This window comes from Radiomyces spectabilis (assembly GCF_025331425.1).
Source record: "Radiomyces spectabilis strain NRRL 2753 chromosome Unknown BYT42scaffold_4, whole genome shotgun sequence".
Classification (NCBI taxonomy): Eukaryota; Fungi; Mucoromycota; class Mucoromycetes; order Mucorales; family Radiomycetaceae; genus Radiomyces; species Radiomyces spectabilis.
The window spans coordinates 1664730-1676812 of NW_026251929.1; the positions used below are offsets into that span (position 1 = coordinate 1664730).

General features: G+C 44.1%; 5 protein-coding genes across 5 annotated transcripts; 1 reads left to right on the forward strand and 4 right to left on the reverse strand.

The window, feature by feature from the left end:
- Window positions 1–52: 52 nt before the first annotated feature.
- Window positions 53–2461, reverse strand: BYT42DRAFT_563675 (PUA-like domain-containing protein). The gene is made up of 6 exons (XM_051567624.1): window positions 2126–2461; window positions 1999–2042; window positions 1826–1936; window positions 1503–1761; window positions 954–1423; window positions 53–828 (listed from the first exon to the last, which is right to left on the reverse strand). Exons 1-6 carry the CDS (start codon window positions 2191–2193, stop codon window positions 209–211), a joined length of 1572 nt encoding a protein of 523 aa, XP_051425478.1. The 5' UTR covers window positions 2194–2461; the 3' UTR covers window positions 53–208.
- BYT42DRAFT_563679 (uncharacterized protein) lies at window positions 2462–4391 on the forward strand. Its single transcript, XM_051567625.1, has 5 exons — window positions 2462–2690; window positions 2768–2844; window positions 2907–2929; window positions 2987–3104; window positions 3175–4391. Exons 1-5 carry the CDS (start codon window positions 2560–2562, stop codon window positions 3993–3995), a joined length of 1170 nt encoding a protein of 389 aa, XP_051425479.1. The 5' UTR covers window positions 2462–2559; the 3' UTR covers window positions 3996–4391.
- Window positions 4392–4651: 260 nt separating this feature from the next.
- BYT42DRAFT_563684 (uncharacterized protein) lies at window positions 4652–5880 on the reverse strand. Its single transcript, XM_051567626.1, has 2 exons — window positions 5558–5880; window positions 4652–5465 (listed from the first exon to the last, which is right to left on the reverse strand). Exons 1-2 carry the CDS (start codon window positions 5640–5642, stop codon window positions 4672–4674), a joined length of 879 nt encoding a protein of 292 aa, XP_051425480.1. The 5' UTR covers window positions 5643–5880; the 3' UTR covers window positions 4652–4671.
- Window positions 5881–7822: 1942 nt separating this feature from the next.
- On the reverse strand, window positions 7823–9024 carry BYT42DRAFT_493063 (cyclin-domain-containing protein; the record flags this gene model as incomplete). Its single annotated transcript, XM_051564193.1, has 4 exons — window positions 7823–8065; window positions 8177–8403; window positions 8472–8610; window positions 8680–9024. Coding segments are annotated over 4 exons (954 nt in total), but the record flags the coding sequence as incomplete, so codon positions are not given.
- A 474-nt stretch (window positions 9025–9498) lies between these two features.
- On the reverse strand, window positions 9499–11825 carry BYT42DRAFT_563689 (uncharacterized protein). Its single transcript, XM_051567627.1, has one exon. The coding sequence runs from the start codon at window positions 11654–11656 to the stop codon at window positions 9920–9922; it is 1737 nt and encodes a 578-aa protein (XP_051425482.1). The 5' UTR covers window positions 11657–11825; the 3' UTR covers window positions 9499–9919.
- Window positions 11826–12083: the final 258 nt, after the last annotated feature.

Consider the following 12083-nt stretch of genomic DNA (forward strand, 5'->3'; position numbering starts at 1 on the left):
TGCTTATTTGTTGACATTTTTTGTTTTCAGAGAAGTTTGAAGTAAAGAATAATCAGTTTTATTGTTCCAGTTCGCTTTTTTAAACTCGAAAAAACGGGGAAACGGGGAATTTTTTGTCAGTTTGACATCATATGAAAATACATAAATGGTGGTTTAGGGTGTTCAATTTCGCCTTTCTGTTTTGGGCTTTAAATTCATGCAGTAAAATTTACTGGTTAAGGGTTATGAGACCGATGGTTTCATAAACGTATTTCAGGCGGGTGTTGGTGCAGAGGGATTTTCGGGAAAGACAATTTGGGCAAACGTGCCACTTTGCAGCCAGATACGATTTAATACATTTAGAGCAGAAGTTATAATCACATCGGGTGCAATGATATGACTCGTGATGCACAAGGGGAATAGTGACCTCGCTGAATGCTTTTTTCCCTTTGACATTGCATAATAAACATTGCAACTCGGGTTGCATTAACAAGGCTTCGATGAAGAAAAGGTCGTCGGTGATGTGTTGTTGTTCTTGGTATGCTTTGTTCAGCAAACGTAGCCACAGTCGCTTGTTCATTTGATCCATTTTAAGTGCTTCCATGAGAGGACGTGATGGTTTGTATGCACCTATTTCGATATCCACGTTCGTTATCTCGTCATTCACGTCGTCTCGGTCCATCTGTCGGCTAGTTGAACCATATGCTTTCGTTTCATTGCGTCGAGAGTACTGCCTTGGTGGCTTAAAGTAGGGTAGTACCTGGCAAAATGAATAGATCGACTGCACTCGCTTCTCATTGCGCTCCGCTTTCAGCATCGCTCGACAATGGCGTCGCGAAAATGTCATCCGTGAATCCCCAAAAAGAAAGGAAAATGTATGAAGTTAGCTTAATTGTCTTGGTTTACCCTGGATTGCCTAACTGGACTTTAGCCGCAATCCATCCTACTAAATCATTATAGGAAAAAATACTTATCATCTGATGTCCAAGGTGCTGGATGGGGATCGTCCCTTCGGAAAAAGAAGCGCCAAACAATGTGACCTGTATGCCCTGTTTCCGGCCAGTAACGTACGACTTTGTATATGCCATCGTAACGATAGCCTTCTGACGGTGCAAAGTTTTGACGGCGATTGTCGAAACGGGTAACGTGTTGTTTTTGATGTCGTCCTCTAACCACGCGAATCGGTGCGCCTTCCCGCCAGCGGTCTCCGGCATCCGCTCCCATGACTGTATCCAATTTGGCCTTGCATGATTTCGCCAGCAAGAGGTTACTTCGTGTCAGTTCCTGGTTAAAAGTTTGAACGCCACTTTGTTTTTCACGTCCTCCACTTCCTGCGTAGTAGAATTCGTCACCGTAATCCTCGTCTTCGGGATAGTCTCCGGACATGACAATCGAAAGCACTTTTCCCAAGGATTGAGATCCGTAAATTCCGGCCATGGTAGGCCTGCAAAAAGACAAATGAAAAAACAAAACTCAGCTACAGGTTCCTGTTTTTGCACTGTTACCGTATGATGAGTACTTACCGATGAATGCCGATCGAACTCATTTGCAGTCGCAACTCGGTGCGGTAACCGACGGGAACATGCGGAAGGTGACCCTGATAATCGCGACCGAAAAAGCAGGATTCCAATTTTGATTTATCCGCCATTTTGATGTCGCTGGCCACCAATCGTCGATAGCGGCCGGATGGTGCAATTGTCCAAAGTTTGTTTTGCTGGATGAGCCAGCCTTTGTTCTTTCGTGGTACACGCGGTGCACCTGTGCCGAGCTCGTCTTGATCACCTACTGCGGTATTAATATGCATAATTCTTTTATCGTTGATGACATGATCTCACGCAGATAATACCTGAGGAACTTTGTTCGGGGGAGGAAGTTGGGCGATCGTAAGGCGAGTGGCGTGTGGTAGGCGTTGGACGTTGGCGTCTGATCGCAAGTGAAGAAGCAGCGGACGGTTCAGCTGAAATGGCACCTGTTTTAGCAAGCCATGAGCTTTTGCAATCCTTTTCCACCGATACTTACCTGCAGTAGTCTCGTTAACAAATTGTATATCAATCGGTACCCGACTGTCGTAATTAAGACTTGTGAGAATTTTGTGATCTTCCAGTGATTGACCCTTATAAAGAAGATCAAATGGAAGCAAGCCTACATTCCACGTTTTGCATATGTAAGCACGCAATAAGCTGACTTGAACATCGTCCATGTCAATGCGTGCATCGAGTGGTCCTCGATTAGCACTGTGGAGTCGAATGTGCATGGGTGGCTGCGGTCGATTTCTTGCTGTGAAGCTTGAAAAAAAAAGCAGGCAGGATCGATAAATCAATTTGGACACCGTCAAAAAAAAAAAAGGTTCACGCGCCAGGTGCGGACGCGGCGCGTCATGGTGACACAAAGGACACAGTAAAATGAAAACGAGCCAAGCCGATCGCATGTTTAAATTTGGTGTGTTTTTTTTGGTTCCTTATTCCTCATCTTTTCCTTTTATCCTTCTTATAAACATGCTTCGTAACTCCACCTGGCGTAAGTACAGTGCTCCTTTCGCCGCGGAAACTTGGAGATGATACAAAAGCTAATGTCATAACCATGGCAATGGCAGGTCTGGACGATACCAACCTGGCCAACTTTGGCTCGGAGCTGGAACGCGAACATCGTAAAGAGCAAGGGGCGCTCGAAGAAGCTTGGAACTATGAAGGCTCACCTATTGGCAGTGAAACGTAAGTCTTGACAGAGGTTAAAACGTCAGTTTCTCGGGCAACAGCTCACCGCCCCCACGTTAATGTCGCGCATCAAGCGGTCTTTGGATTTGGCGTGTCCAAAACTTCGCACTCGTCTCGGTTCCCCCGAAGATGTACGGACAGTTTTACCAAGGTAAGCTTTTTTGAAAACAGAAGAGAACCAAAGAAAAATTCTCATCAGCAGGAGTAAAATAGGTGACAGCTACGTCATCCTCAAGGTAGGGCAATGATCAACATGATATGTCCAACTTTGTCGGCTCATCGGAAATTCACAGACAACTAAAAAAGAGAACTCGGATAAACTCATTCACGATGTCCATTTTTGGCTCGGCCTCGAAACGACTCAGGATGAAGCTGGTACAGCGGCGTACAAAACCGTCGAGCTCGATGATTGTAAGTGTTAATGCCTTTAAGCTTGGATTGCTTGTATGACAACAAATCAACCAATCAAGCAATGTTCTAGATTTGGATACCTTGGCAAGCCAACACAGAGAAGTGCAACGTCGTGAATCGGTGCTTTTCAAATCGTACTTCCGCACTTTGACTTACTTGCAAGGTGGCTTTGCTAGCGGGTTCAACCATGTCGAACCTGAAGTTTTACCTACACGCTTACTACGCGTTCACCGCCCCGCCGCACTCAAAGGCACACGCACACAGAATGCAGTGGTTATTACTGAAGTGCCCCTGAGTCATGAAAGCTTGTCCTCCGGTGCTGTCTTTGTTCTGGATACCGGCGATACCATCTTCCAATGGCAAGGTGCTCAGGCCCGCGGTATTGAACGTGCAAAGGCGGCTGAATTTATTTCGCAACTGCTTAGCGAGCGCGATGGCAAGGGAGAAATGGTGGTGGTTGAACAAAACTCGGGCGGTGAATACCAATTCTTTAAAGCGCTTGGTTCTGAAGGTCCCGTTTCGGATGCAACGGAAGAAGAAGAAGAAGAAGCCGAGGAGATCGAAGATGAAAAGGCCGAAAAAGTCTTGCTTCGCCTTAGCAGCCACGGTCCGTTTGGTCTGGGTGGTCTCAAGTTCGAAGAAGTGGCACGAGGCAGTATCTCCAAGGATATGTTCGATACCCACTATATTTATGTATTTGATGTTGGTCATCAAGTATACGCCTGGTTTGGCAGAGAAGCTCATCGCAAAGAACGTCGCCAGGGATTGCAGTATGCGCAGGACTATATCAAGAACAACAACAAATCTCCTTTCACGCCTATCTGTAAGATTGTCGAAGGAGCCGAAGACGAACTCTTTGAGGCTTCCCTTGAAGGATGGCAAGGATGGTAATCACCCGTTGGCATATAAATTTCGAGCAAGAACCATCTATATACCATTATTAAAATGAATCCCCTTGAAAATGATTTTTACCCATGCGGGTTTGGTTCACGCTCAAGACTTGTAATACACACTGATCAAAAACAGATGATTATCAGATAGTGACATTATTTGAGTAAAGAAGATGCTGGTGGGTGCTCAAGCGTTTCCAATTTTACTTTTATATTCATCATCCAATGTCTGATACATCAGAGTATGGCTTAAAGGATATTTTGAATACAGCATCAATGGGTATCCAGGCTCTTGCTAAAATCGATAAAGTATTAATTTATTGTGCTCTTGCACAATCCAAAAGTGAGTGGTCATATCCTCTGCACATGGGGTTCACCCGCCGAACGTGCCCATGTGTCTTCGCCTGAACCGATATTTGATAACAGAGTGTGGTACGTCGCAGCAGCAGGAATCATATAATGTATTACTTTTAGCAAGTTCAAATCCTATTATGGATCCATAATATCGATTGGTCCCTGCTGCTACAGCACAACCATCGTACAGATCCACAAAACAAACTGTAAACTGAAAATGTGATACTGTGTTGCGGAAAACCGAGACAACGTTGAAAGAGCGCTGTCAATAAAATACTAATAAACTATCATACAAGAAAACAAAGGGAGAAACAATTGTTTTATTACCAACCATGGAAACTTTCCAGCCAGTGAATATCTGATGGCTCGCAAGGTCTATTATGAATGAAGAACTTTTTTGGTTGTCTATTTTCCGTCATGATGTGGCAAAGGCTTTCCGACAGCTCTTTGCCGTGGGAGGGGGTAGAAGGAGGATTGGGTAGATTAAAAGTGCGCGGGCGCAAGGTAGGATATTGAGTATGATGGCACGTACTGATGATGGAGTCACGAGCGAGTAATTTCGAAAGCAGTGAAGGGCGTGGTGTGGCAGGTTGGGGTTGCGTTTTTTTGAAACACTGTTCAACGGTCATTTGCTTTGCCTGATGACTGTCTTTGTATTTCGACCGTCCATTTACTTTTACAACATGATTTAACCTATTCATTTTAATATTTGCGTTGCCGTCTTCAAGAGCGTCTTGTTCGCAATGGTCGTCGTCTGCCATATCGTAATCGTCGTCATCGTCGTCTAGTAGGTCTTCATCAGCAAGAAAATCATCCTCTTCATCGGTATCAATAATGTAATGACTGTCATTGTCGTCCTCTGTATCGCTACTGCTGGTGTTGTGTAAATCTTTTTGTTCATCTTCTGTATCCCGTTCGCTCAGCGGTGGGGTGGTTGTGGGTGTTACATTTGAGTGATACCCTTTTTGGGATTCCTCGTAGCACCATGCATCATGATCAGCTGATAGAGACGCTATCAAATGCTGAGATGGGGCATGTTGTCGTCGATACCATAAACGCCAAGAGAGGTTTTCTAGTCGATACCCGTTTTTCAAATGCTCCCTACATTTGCTAAAGACTACAGAGTGGGGGTCGTCCGAAGATTTGATTGAATAGGGTCTTGTTAAAAATTTGCAGCATTACTTTAACCAGTGAACTTTTTTTGTTTACCAAACCAAAGGCTGTTCAAATCATCAAAATCCAATCGATTGAGCGATACTAGAATGGATGACTGACAATCAAACGAAGCTGCCATGAAATGTCCACGATTTAAAAATGCTCTCAAAGAAGAGAAATGTAAGCCAAAAAAGTTCAATGGAAGATTGAAGATGGGGAAGAAGAGAAAAAAGAAAAAGCAGGAAGCAGAAAGAACGTGAAAGAAATACAAGTCAAAAAGGGAAAGAGGTGAATGATTTCGTGTTATTGGAACCGTCCAACACAGCGAAATCAGAATAAATTATTGGAACAATCCACTGAGAAATAATCATGTTGTGGTATTGCTCGTTAGAGTTGGAACCAAATATCAGTTGACAATGGCGGGGCCTACTTTATTTTTGAGTACCAATCACGTTTTCTGTAGGTAATCTGAGCTGTCGCTTGTTCACACACGAGTTCACCTCGTATCAAAGCCTGATGTAACCAGGCTATAAAGTCATGGTTCATCTACTCAATGACTCATTTTTCAAATGAATCACGGCTCCCTTGATCATCACTAAGCAATACTCTATTATCCTGAGACATGCAATAATGTGTGAGCGGATAAAAACAAGGTACACGAAAATTCCGAGGCGCAATCATGGCAGCCACAATATGCATAGCCGCTCGCATCGTGATGATACATTGATACACCCACTACATATTTGGCTACAGAAAAAGGCTCCGTTGTACTCCAAAATCATTAATTTAGCAGAAACAACTTAAATGATGAAATTTTGTTGCTTGAAGGAGATCTCGACACCCGGTCAGGTCTTTCGTTGCCGTAGAAAGATGATAAAAGCAATATTAGAGTTGATATTATCTACCTAAGGTTTTTAGCTTTGACAACAGTTTCAACTTTAGGTCATTTGCCTCAAAGGCTTCTGTTAGCGTATCACTCTTTGCTGATCAGCTACATAAGCCACAATGCTTCATCATATGCCGGCTGGCGTATGTCAATGCAATGCGTTCATCTCACCGGTGAGAAAAAAAAACCAGGGAGGAGGTGGGGGGAGGGCCAAATGATCGAATACATAATAAACAATAACATAACTGCAAGATTGACAAATACGCTGGATATCCGAGATGGTACAATCTTGCATCATTAGAGTGGTTAAATTTAGCTGAAGTTAATGTAAAGATGAAGCCCTTGACTGTATAAAAGTTTCTTACGGATGCGGAACGCCAATTCCAAGTGGTTGTCGGAAATCATTCAAAGATGATTGATGGACATGAAGATCACATACTTTCCATGGATCATAGCGGTTTTTCCACTTTGTCCCAGTAACGAACTTGGTTGAAGCAATGACATTCATGAGCGATGCTGTATACTGCTATTTTACACTGCCCCTAAAACTTTGTCCTTGTAGGTTAAAAAGATTTCTGTAGTTATTAGGAGACATGATTAATGAAGAAAATGCTTTATGTGTGAGAAGGTTGGGATTGAGCCTCAGTTTGATTTGCGTACAATGTCACATGACGATAAATCTAAATGATGCGTGTTTGATAAGATTCAACTGCTGTTAATGGGTCTTCCGGGGTGGGGCCCGTAGCCTGACGTTGTTTCTCGAATAGTAATTCATGTGAGGCCGTCGGATGATAAAATGCAGGATGTACCTGTACATGATTTGAGGCCGTCTGCTTATTCAACATTCAATCAGAGATTATTATATACGTCGCTTTTGTACCGTATGCGAAGGACAATAGACTTACAGTAGGGTTACCTTGCTGCTGTTTCTGCAATGGTCGAGACATTTGTGCATATGGGTTGGTAGATGGAATAACTGACTCCTGGTGACGATGCACGGAAAATTCTTCAAATGCCATTGTTTGTTGCTGTTGTTGTTCAGCATAGAAGCTATCCATGGGTTGCCCTGTGACATTTGTTGTAGGCAGCATTGTGTTACTTGGGAAAGGATGACTCGCAGGCATTGCCGATACTGGGACATCATAGTGATACAACGGCTGCTGTTGCGTGATGGTTGTGCGTGTATCCATTGGCAACGTTGCCATTGTGGAGGTGACGTCTGCTCCTGTTGCTTCCCGCCCCGCAGAGTTGTATTTTGGTGGTGCATGTTGGCCGAAAGGGATACTGGTTGCGATCATCGGATCAGTGCTTGCATATGACGTTGGCACTGGCATAGTCGACGTCGGTTGTGATGACGATGGATAGGGGTTGTACGAAACACTGGTAGCTACGGATGTCGGTGGCAGCATGGAAGGCACCACTGGAACGGAAGTAGTTGCTTCGAATGATTGCGTTGAATAAACCGGTTCAGGAATGGGATTGTCATATATTGATGTCATGATCGGATTGTTAACAGACGTCATGGGCTGTGGAGGCGCTGTTTGTGGATGGTAGACTGGATATCGCGGAATACGTAAAGGGACACGGGTCAGTGGTCGATTGGGCAATCGACTTGTATAGTATGCTTGCTGAGCATTGGATAATAGGTACATGTATTGTTGATGAGCGGTTTGTTGCTGTTGATGGGTCATCATAGGGTGATTGGGGTTATGGTGCGCATAATTCCAGTCCTGCTGTTGTTGAGTGGCTTGCCATAAACCCATGCTTTTCAGTGTGGTTTCGATCACTGATTGTCGCTTTTCCTGTTCCTCTGCCTGATAAGCAATCTCCAACTGCTCCCTCAGTGCAAACAGTGAAACCTTCCAACGATCGTGTTCCTCTTTACGAACAAAGATGCGGAATTTTAAAACATCGAGGAATTCCAGCTCCATGATGTTTAGATCAGATACTTTCATCCCAGAGACATCAGCCCAAGTCTTGTTTGTGTAGGTGTTATCGTCCAAGAACTTATTCCCTGTCAGAAATTAATAATAAATGAAACCGTAAAAATATGTGATGGATTTTTGCATTGATAATGCTTACCAAGCATTAGGGCCACTGTAAAAAGTCGGTATTCTGATCCCTCGGCGCCTTGGATATTGGGATTATTTTGTAACAGCATGGCAATATATTTCAACGCCAGCATAACGACAGATTCGGAAAGTTGTGTTGCCGTCAATATCTATTGTTGTGTTCTTTTAATGTCATGCCTTTCTCCGATATATCGCACCATGACCTCTCATCAACGTACATCTTTGCAGAATCGCTTGAATCGAAGACTCGTCTCGTTGGCTATGGTGGCTGTCTCTCGGTTGTGGTCAGGATCCCGATGGACGAGTACATTGGATGTGTTATCAACCGATGCGCTGTGCAGTGCCATCACTGATGGTCGCCGAGCATGCCACATCAGATACACCATAGTAGAGGCAAATTCAGCGAGCTGAATCAAGGTCAGTGCAACCGTTTGTAACTGGGTCGTATGAGGAAGAGGTTCTGTTTGCGTGGCCGCAAGCGCCATGCCGTTCATTGTTTGCGGTGGGAATGGAGGCGGTATGACGTTGGTTTCCGCCGATATGTATGGATTATTATGACCCATGATTGGATAGTCTCCCTGAAGCAGTTGCTGAGAATGCTGAACCGGCTGTGGCAACTGCGAATACATGATAGCAAGCGATATCTGAATGACCCTGCTCAGCACAAATACATTCCCAATAAACCCAAAACCCAATCGTCAAGGTGACACGTCTTATTCCAGAACCGCTTGAATTTTTTTTTTCCTGATGGCTTTTTTTTTTTATTAAGGTTTCGATTGTGGCAAACCCAAGGGAAAGCATTTGGAACGAGGGAGCGGAGCAAAAGCGGGGTTCCAAAGAAGTGGACAACAGCATTGCGGCGAAATCAAAAGAGTCACACACACTCAAAAGATGATCAAGAAATGACCGTTGTCATCCAAAGACAGCGGGGACATGCTTTGCAATCAACACAACATGCAGTTGTTTTTGCCTGGGCTTTTGGGCCCTTTTTTTTTTTTTTTTTTTTTTTTTTTAGCTTTTTAGCTTTTATCCGAGTGGATAGGGATCATCATCAAGCGAGCTAATTTGCTTTACAATAAATTGATTTTATAGTAAAAAATTATCAGTAGTGAAATGAACAAATTTTGATGATGAAAGATGCAGGCAAACGGTAATCTCTTGCAGAGGCCGAAACGGGAGAAGATGATAGTAGCAATCACATCCGTGAAGCCCCCATGCCAAGGCAATAAACCCAGGTTCTCCGACCAACCCCAAGATGCAAAAAAGTCACCGAGAACAGTGAATCTTGTGCGACATGTCCCCGGTAGGGCAACCTCTTCTATTCTAGGTAAGAGATGATGTCATTCTTCAAAAAGTTAAAAGTACCATTGGTTCAACAAGGATGTATAATGGGAATTGAAAATGTTGAAGAAAAAGAAGGAAAAATTAAACGGTAAAATAGGTCACAGAAAATAATAATCATTCTTTCGCAGGCTCCGATGCTTCTGCGGAAGGATGACGTCCTAGATAAAGTGCATCACGTAACGGTGTGACACTGTCGTGCGAGGAAGACGAGGGCTTGGGGCTAACAGCTTTAGCATTTGAAGCTGATATCTCTTTTGGATGGCGCACGGAATGGGAGGATGAAAGGCTGGGAGCAGAGGAAGAGTGAGAAGGATTGTCGACAAAATGTTCTTTGAATCGACTGGAGAGGACGCTGGAGGCGAGAGCGACGGTGGATTGCAGTGTACGTGGGCGAGAAGTGGTGGAGCTGGCTGTAGAGGGAGATGTACTCAAGGACTGACCGCGGTGCTGGATAATAATACTCGTTAATAGTCGGCGCACGCGACGGCTCCATCGACCTGCATCTTCCGTAGATGACGATATGGATTTTTCCGGGTCGTTGGAATCTATTTTTGGATCTTTTAATTTTGACATTCGCTGCAAAAAACTAAGACTGCGCTGAGGCGAGGACGCTTTTTTAGCTCTATCCTCTCGTAAACGATTGCGAATTTGACGACATGAAATGCACACAACAACAGATAAACCGATGGCTACAGATACACCAAATCCAATGCCCATCTTGGTCTGGTATCCTTTGTCCGTATCCCAGAAATTCCGTGTTTGAGACCCAGTTGGGAATGGTTCCGGCGGATGCAGTAAAAAGTGACCTTGCCAACGATTGGCCACTGGGTCAAACAATGTTAACCTGCGGGTTTCATTGCCCTGGTCCGTTACTTCGTAAAGCGCCAGTAGATGACGGAACGATGTGGTGGCGGCACCGGCTGCAGGAGGGGTGAACGAGGGGTCCAAAGGTCGAACTAAAACGTGAGCGATGGATAAATCATGCATGAGCAGAGTCCAATACACAGTCGGGCTTTCATTGAATGAGGATGACGAGGAAGGTTGTTTTAGAGGCAAAACAAAAATCTGTTGTTCGGTGGTGCTGCCAAGGCTTCCGGCGGCTAGAGCAGATGTGGTAGTCCAGAAGGAGCCAATATAGCCTATCCATTGTTGTTTCACAGGATCGAAAGCATAAACGTGATTGGGATACTGATTATTGAGTTGTTTGATGGGGTCCGTATACAGATGGTAGACGTATGCGCCTGATGTGACTAGGGTCTGAGCTGCAAGTGGGGTACGTTCATTGGCAGGAATGGTGGACCACGTCCCGTTACTGGTATGGAAAAGGTACGTAATGCGCGAATTCTTGTCCAACGCAACAATGATATCGTGCCATGTTGCATAAGTAAAATCGGTTTGTGTAAGATTCGGCTGTCCTTTAAGTGCTTCATTACTCCAGTAATCGCGGTAAATATCATACGTTTGAAAGCGAACGCTGCCATCATGACCGCCAAAAAACACGGCAACTCCATCGGATGAAACCCCGCAAGCACTTCCGTTAGCAATCTGCTGACCAGGATGATCGGCCCATGCAACGTGGTTGTCCGTTGCGTTGAAGGGAAAACTTAAACTGTGAATGTTGGGTGTGGTACGGTTGAGCGCTGTTTCCATCTTGATCAACGCCGTCTGATTGGCTCGTGCCTCCGGCAAACCGTCATAGAAAAATAGGGTATCATTATAGCTGAAAAAACAGTAATTTGGTGGCGTCTCTGCGGCATCGGCCAATGCGGCAAAGAAGAAGACGATGCTCACAAATGCGGCCCACCAGCTCCATGGCCATGTTAATTGTTGTAAACCTCGTCTGTGGGTCATCAATCAAGTTTGAAGAAGCTCTTTTATGTCGGACTCTAAAGATGCCCAAAAAAAAAGTTTCAAAAGGTTAATTAGGAAATTTCTTTGCATCTTTATCATTTCCGGTTACGTTTTAGAGAGTGTTGAACGCAAAAAGACGAAAGAATGAAATTAAAATGACAAAATAAATATAAGATGTACTTTACATGAAAAGCGGAAACGAAGAGAAAAAAAAAGACGTTGCAAGCTATAGAAAAAAAAAGAGATGGATGCAATGGCCTTTTTCTTTTTATTATGCGCATTGGGCACAATAGGGGTTTATGCTGCATTTTCACCGAATGGGCACTTATGAAATCAGGAGTTTATGTTTAAAAAAGCCTGCTCCCTGAGATGCTCATATCTTTATTTTTTTTTATTTTTTTCGACTGTCGCCTGTTCTTTGTGCTTT

Bases quoted from the DNA above. Each gene is read 5' to 3' on its own strand.
- BYT42DRAFT_563689 (XM_051567627.1), bottom strand. From the start codon at position 11,656: ATGACCCACAGACGAGGTTTACAACAATTAACATGGCCATGGAGCTGG.
- BYT42DRAFT_563679 (XM_051567625.1), top strand. From the start codon at position 2,560: ATGGCAATGGCAGGTCTGGACGATACCAACCTGGCCAACTTTGGCTCG. The intron at 2,845-2,906 runs GTAAGCTTTTTT...GGAGTAAAATAG, and splicing joins GTACGGACAGTTTTACCAAG to GTGACAGCTACGTCATCCTC. The intron at 3,105-3,174 runs GTAAGTGTTAAT...GCAATGTTCTAG, and splicing joins AACCGTCGAGCTCGATGATT to ATTTGGATACCTTGGCAAGC.
- BYT42DRAFT_563675 (XM_051567624.1), bottom strand. From the start codon at position 2,193: ATGCACGCATTGACATGGACGATGTTCAAGTCAGCTTATTGCGTGCTT. The intron at 1,762-1,825 runs GTATTATCTGCG...ATACCGCAGTAG, and splicing joins CCCCGAACAAAGTTCCTCAG to GTGATCAAGACGAGCTCGGC. The intron at 829-953 runs ATAAGTATTTTT...TTGGGGATTCAC, and splicing joins AGCACCTTGGACATCAGATG to GGATGACATTTTCGCGACGC.
- BYT42DRAFT_563684 (XM_051567626.1), bottom strand. From the start codon at position 5,642: ATGGCAGCTTCGTTTGATTGTCAGTCATCCATTCTAGTATCGCTCAAT. The intron at 5,466-5,557 runs GTAAACAAAAAA...CCCACTCTGTAG, and splicing joins TTTGAACAGCCTTTGGTTTG to TCTTTAGCAAATGTAGGGAG.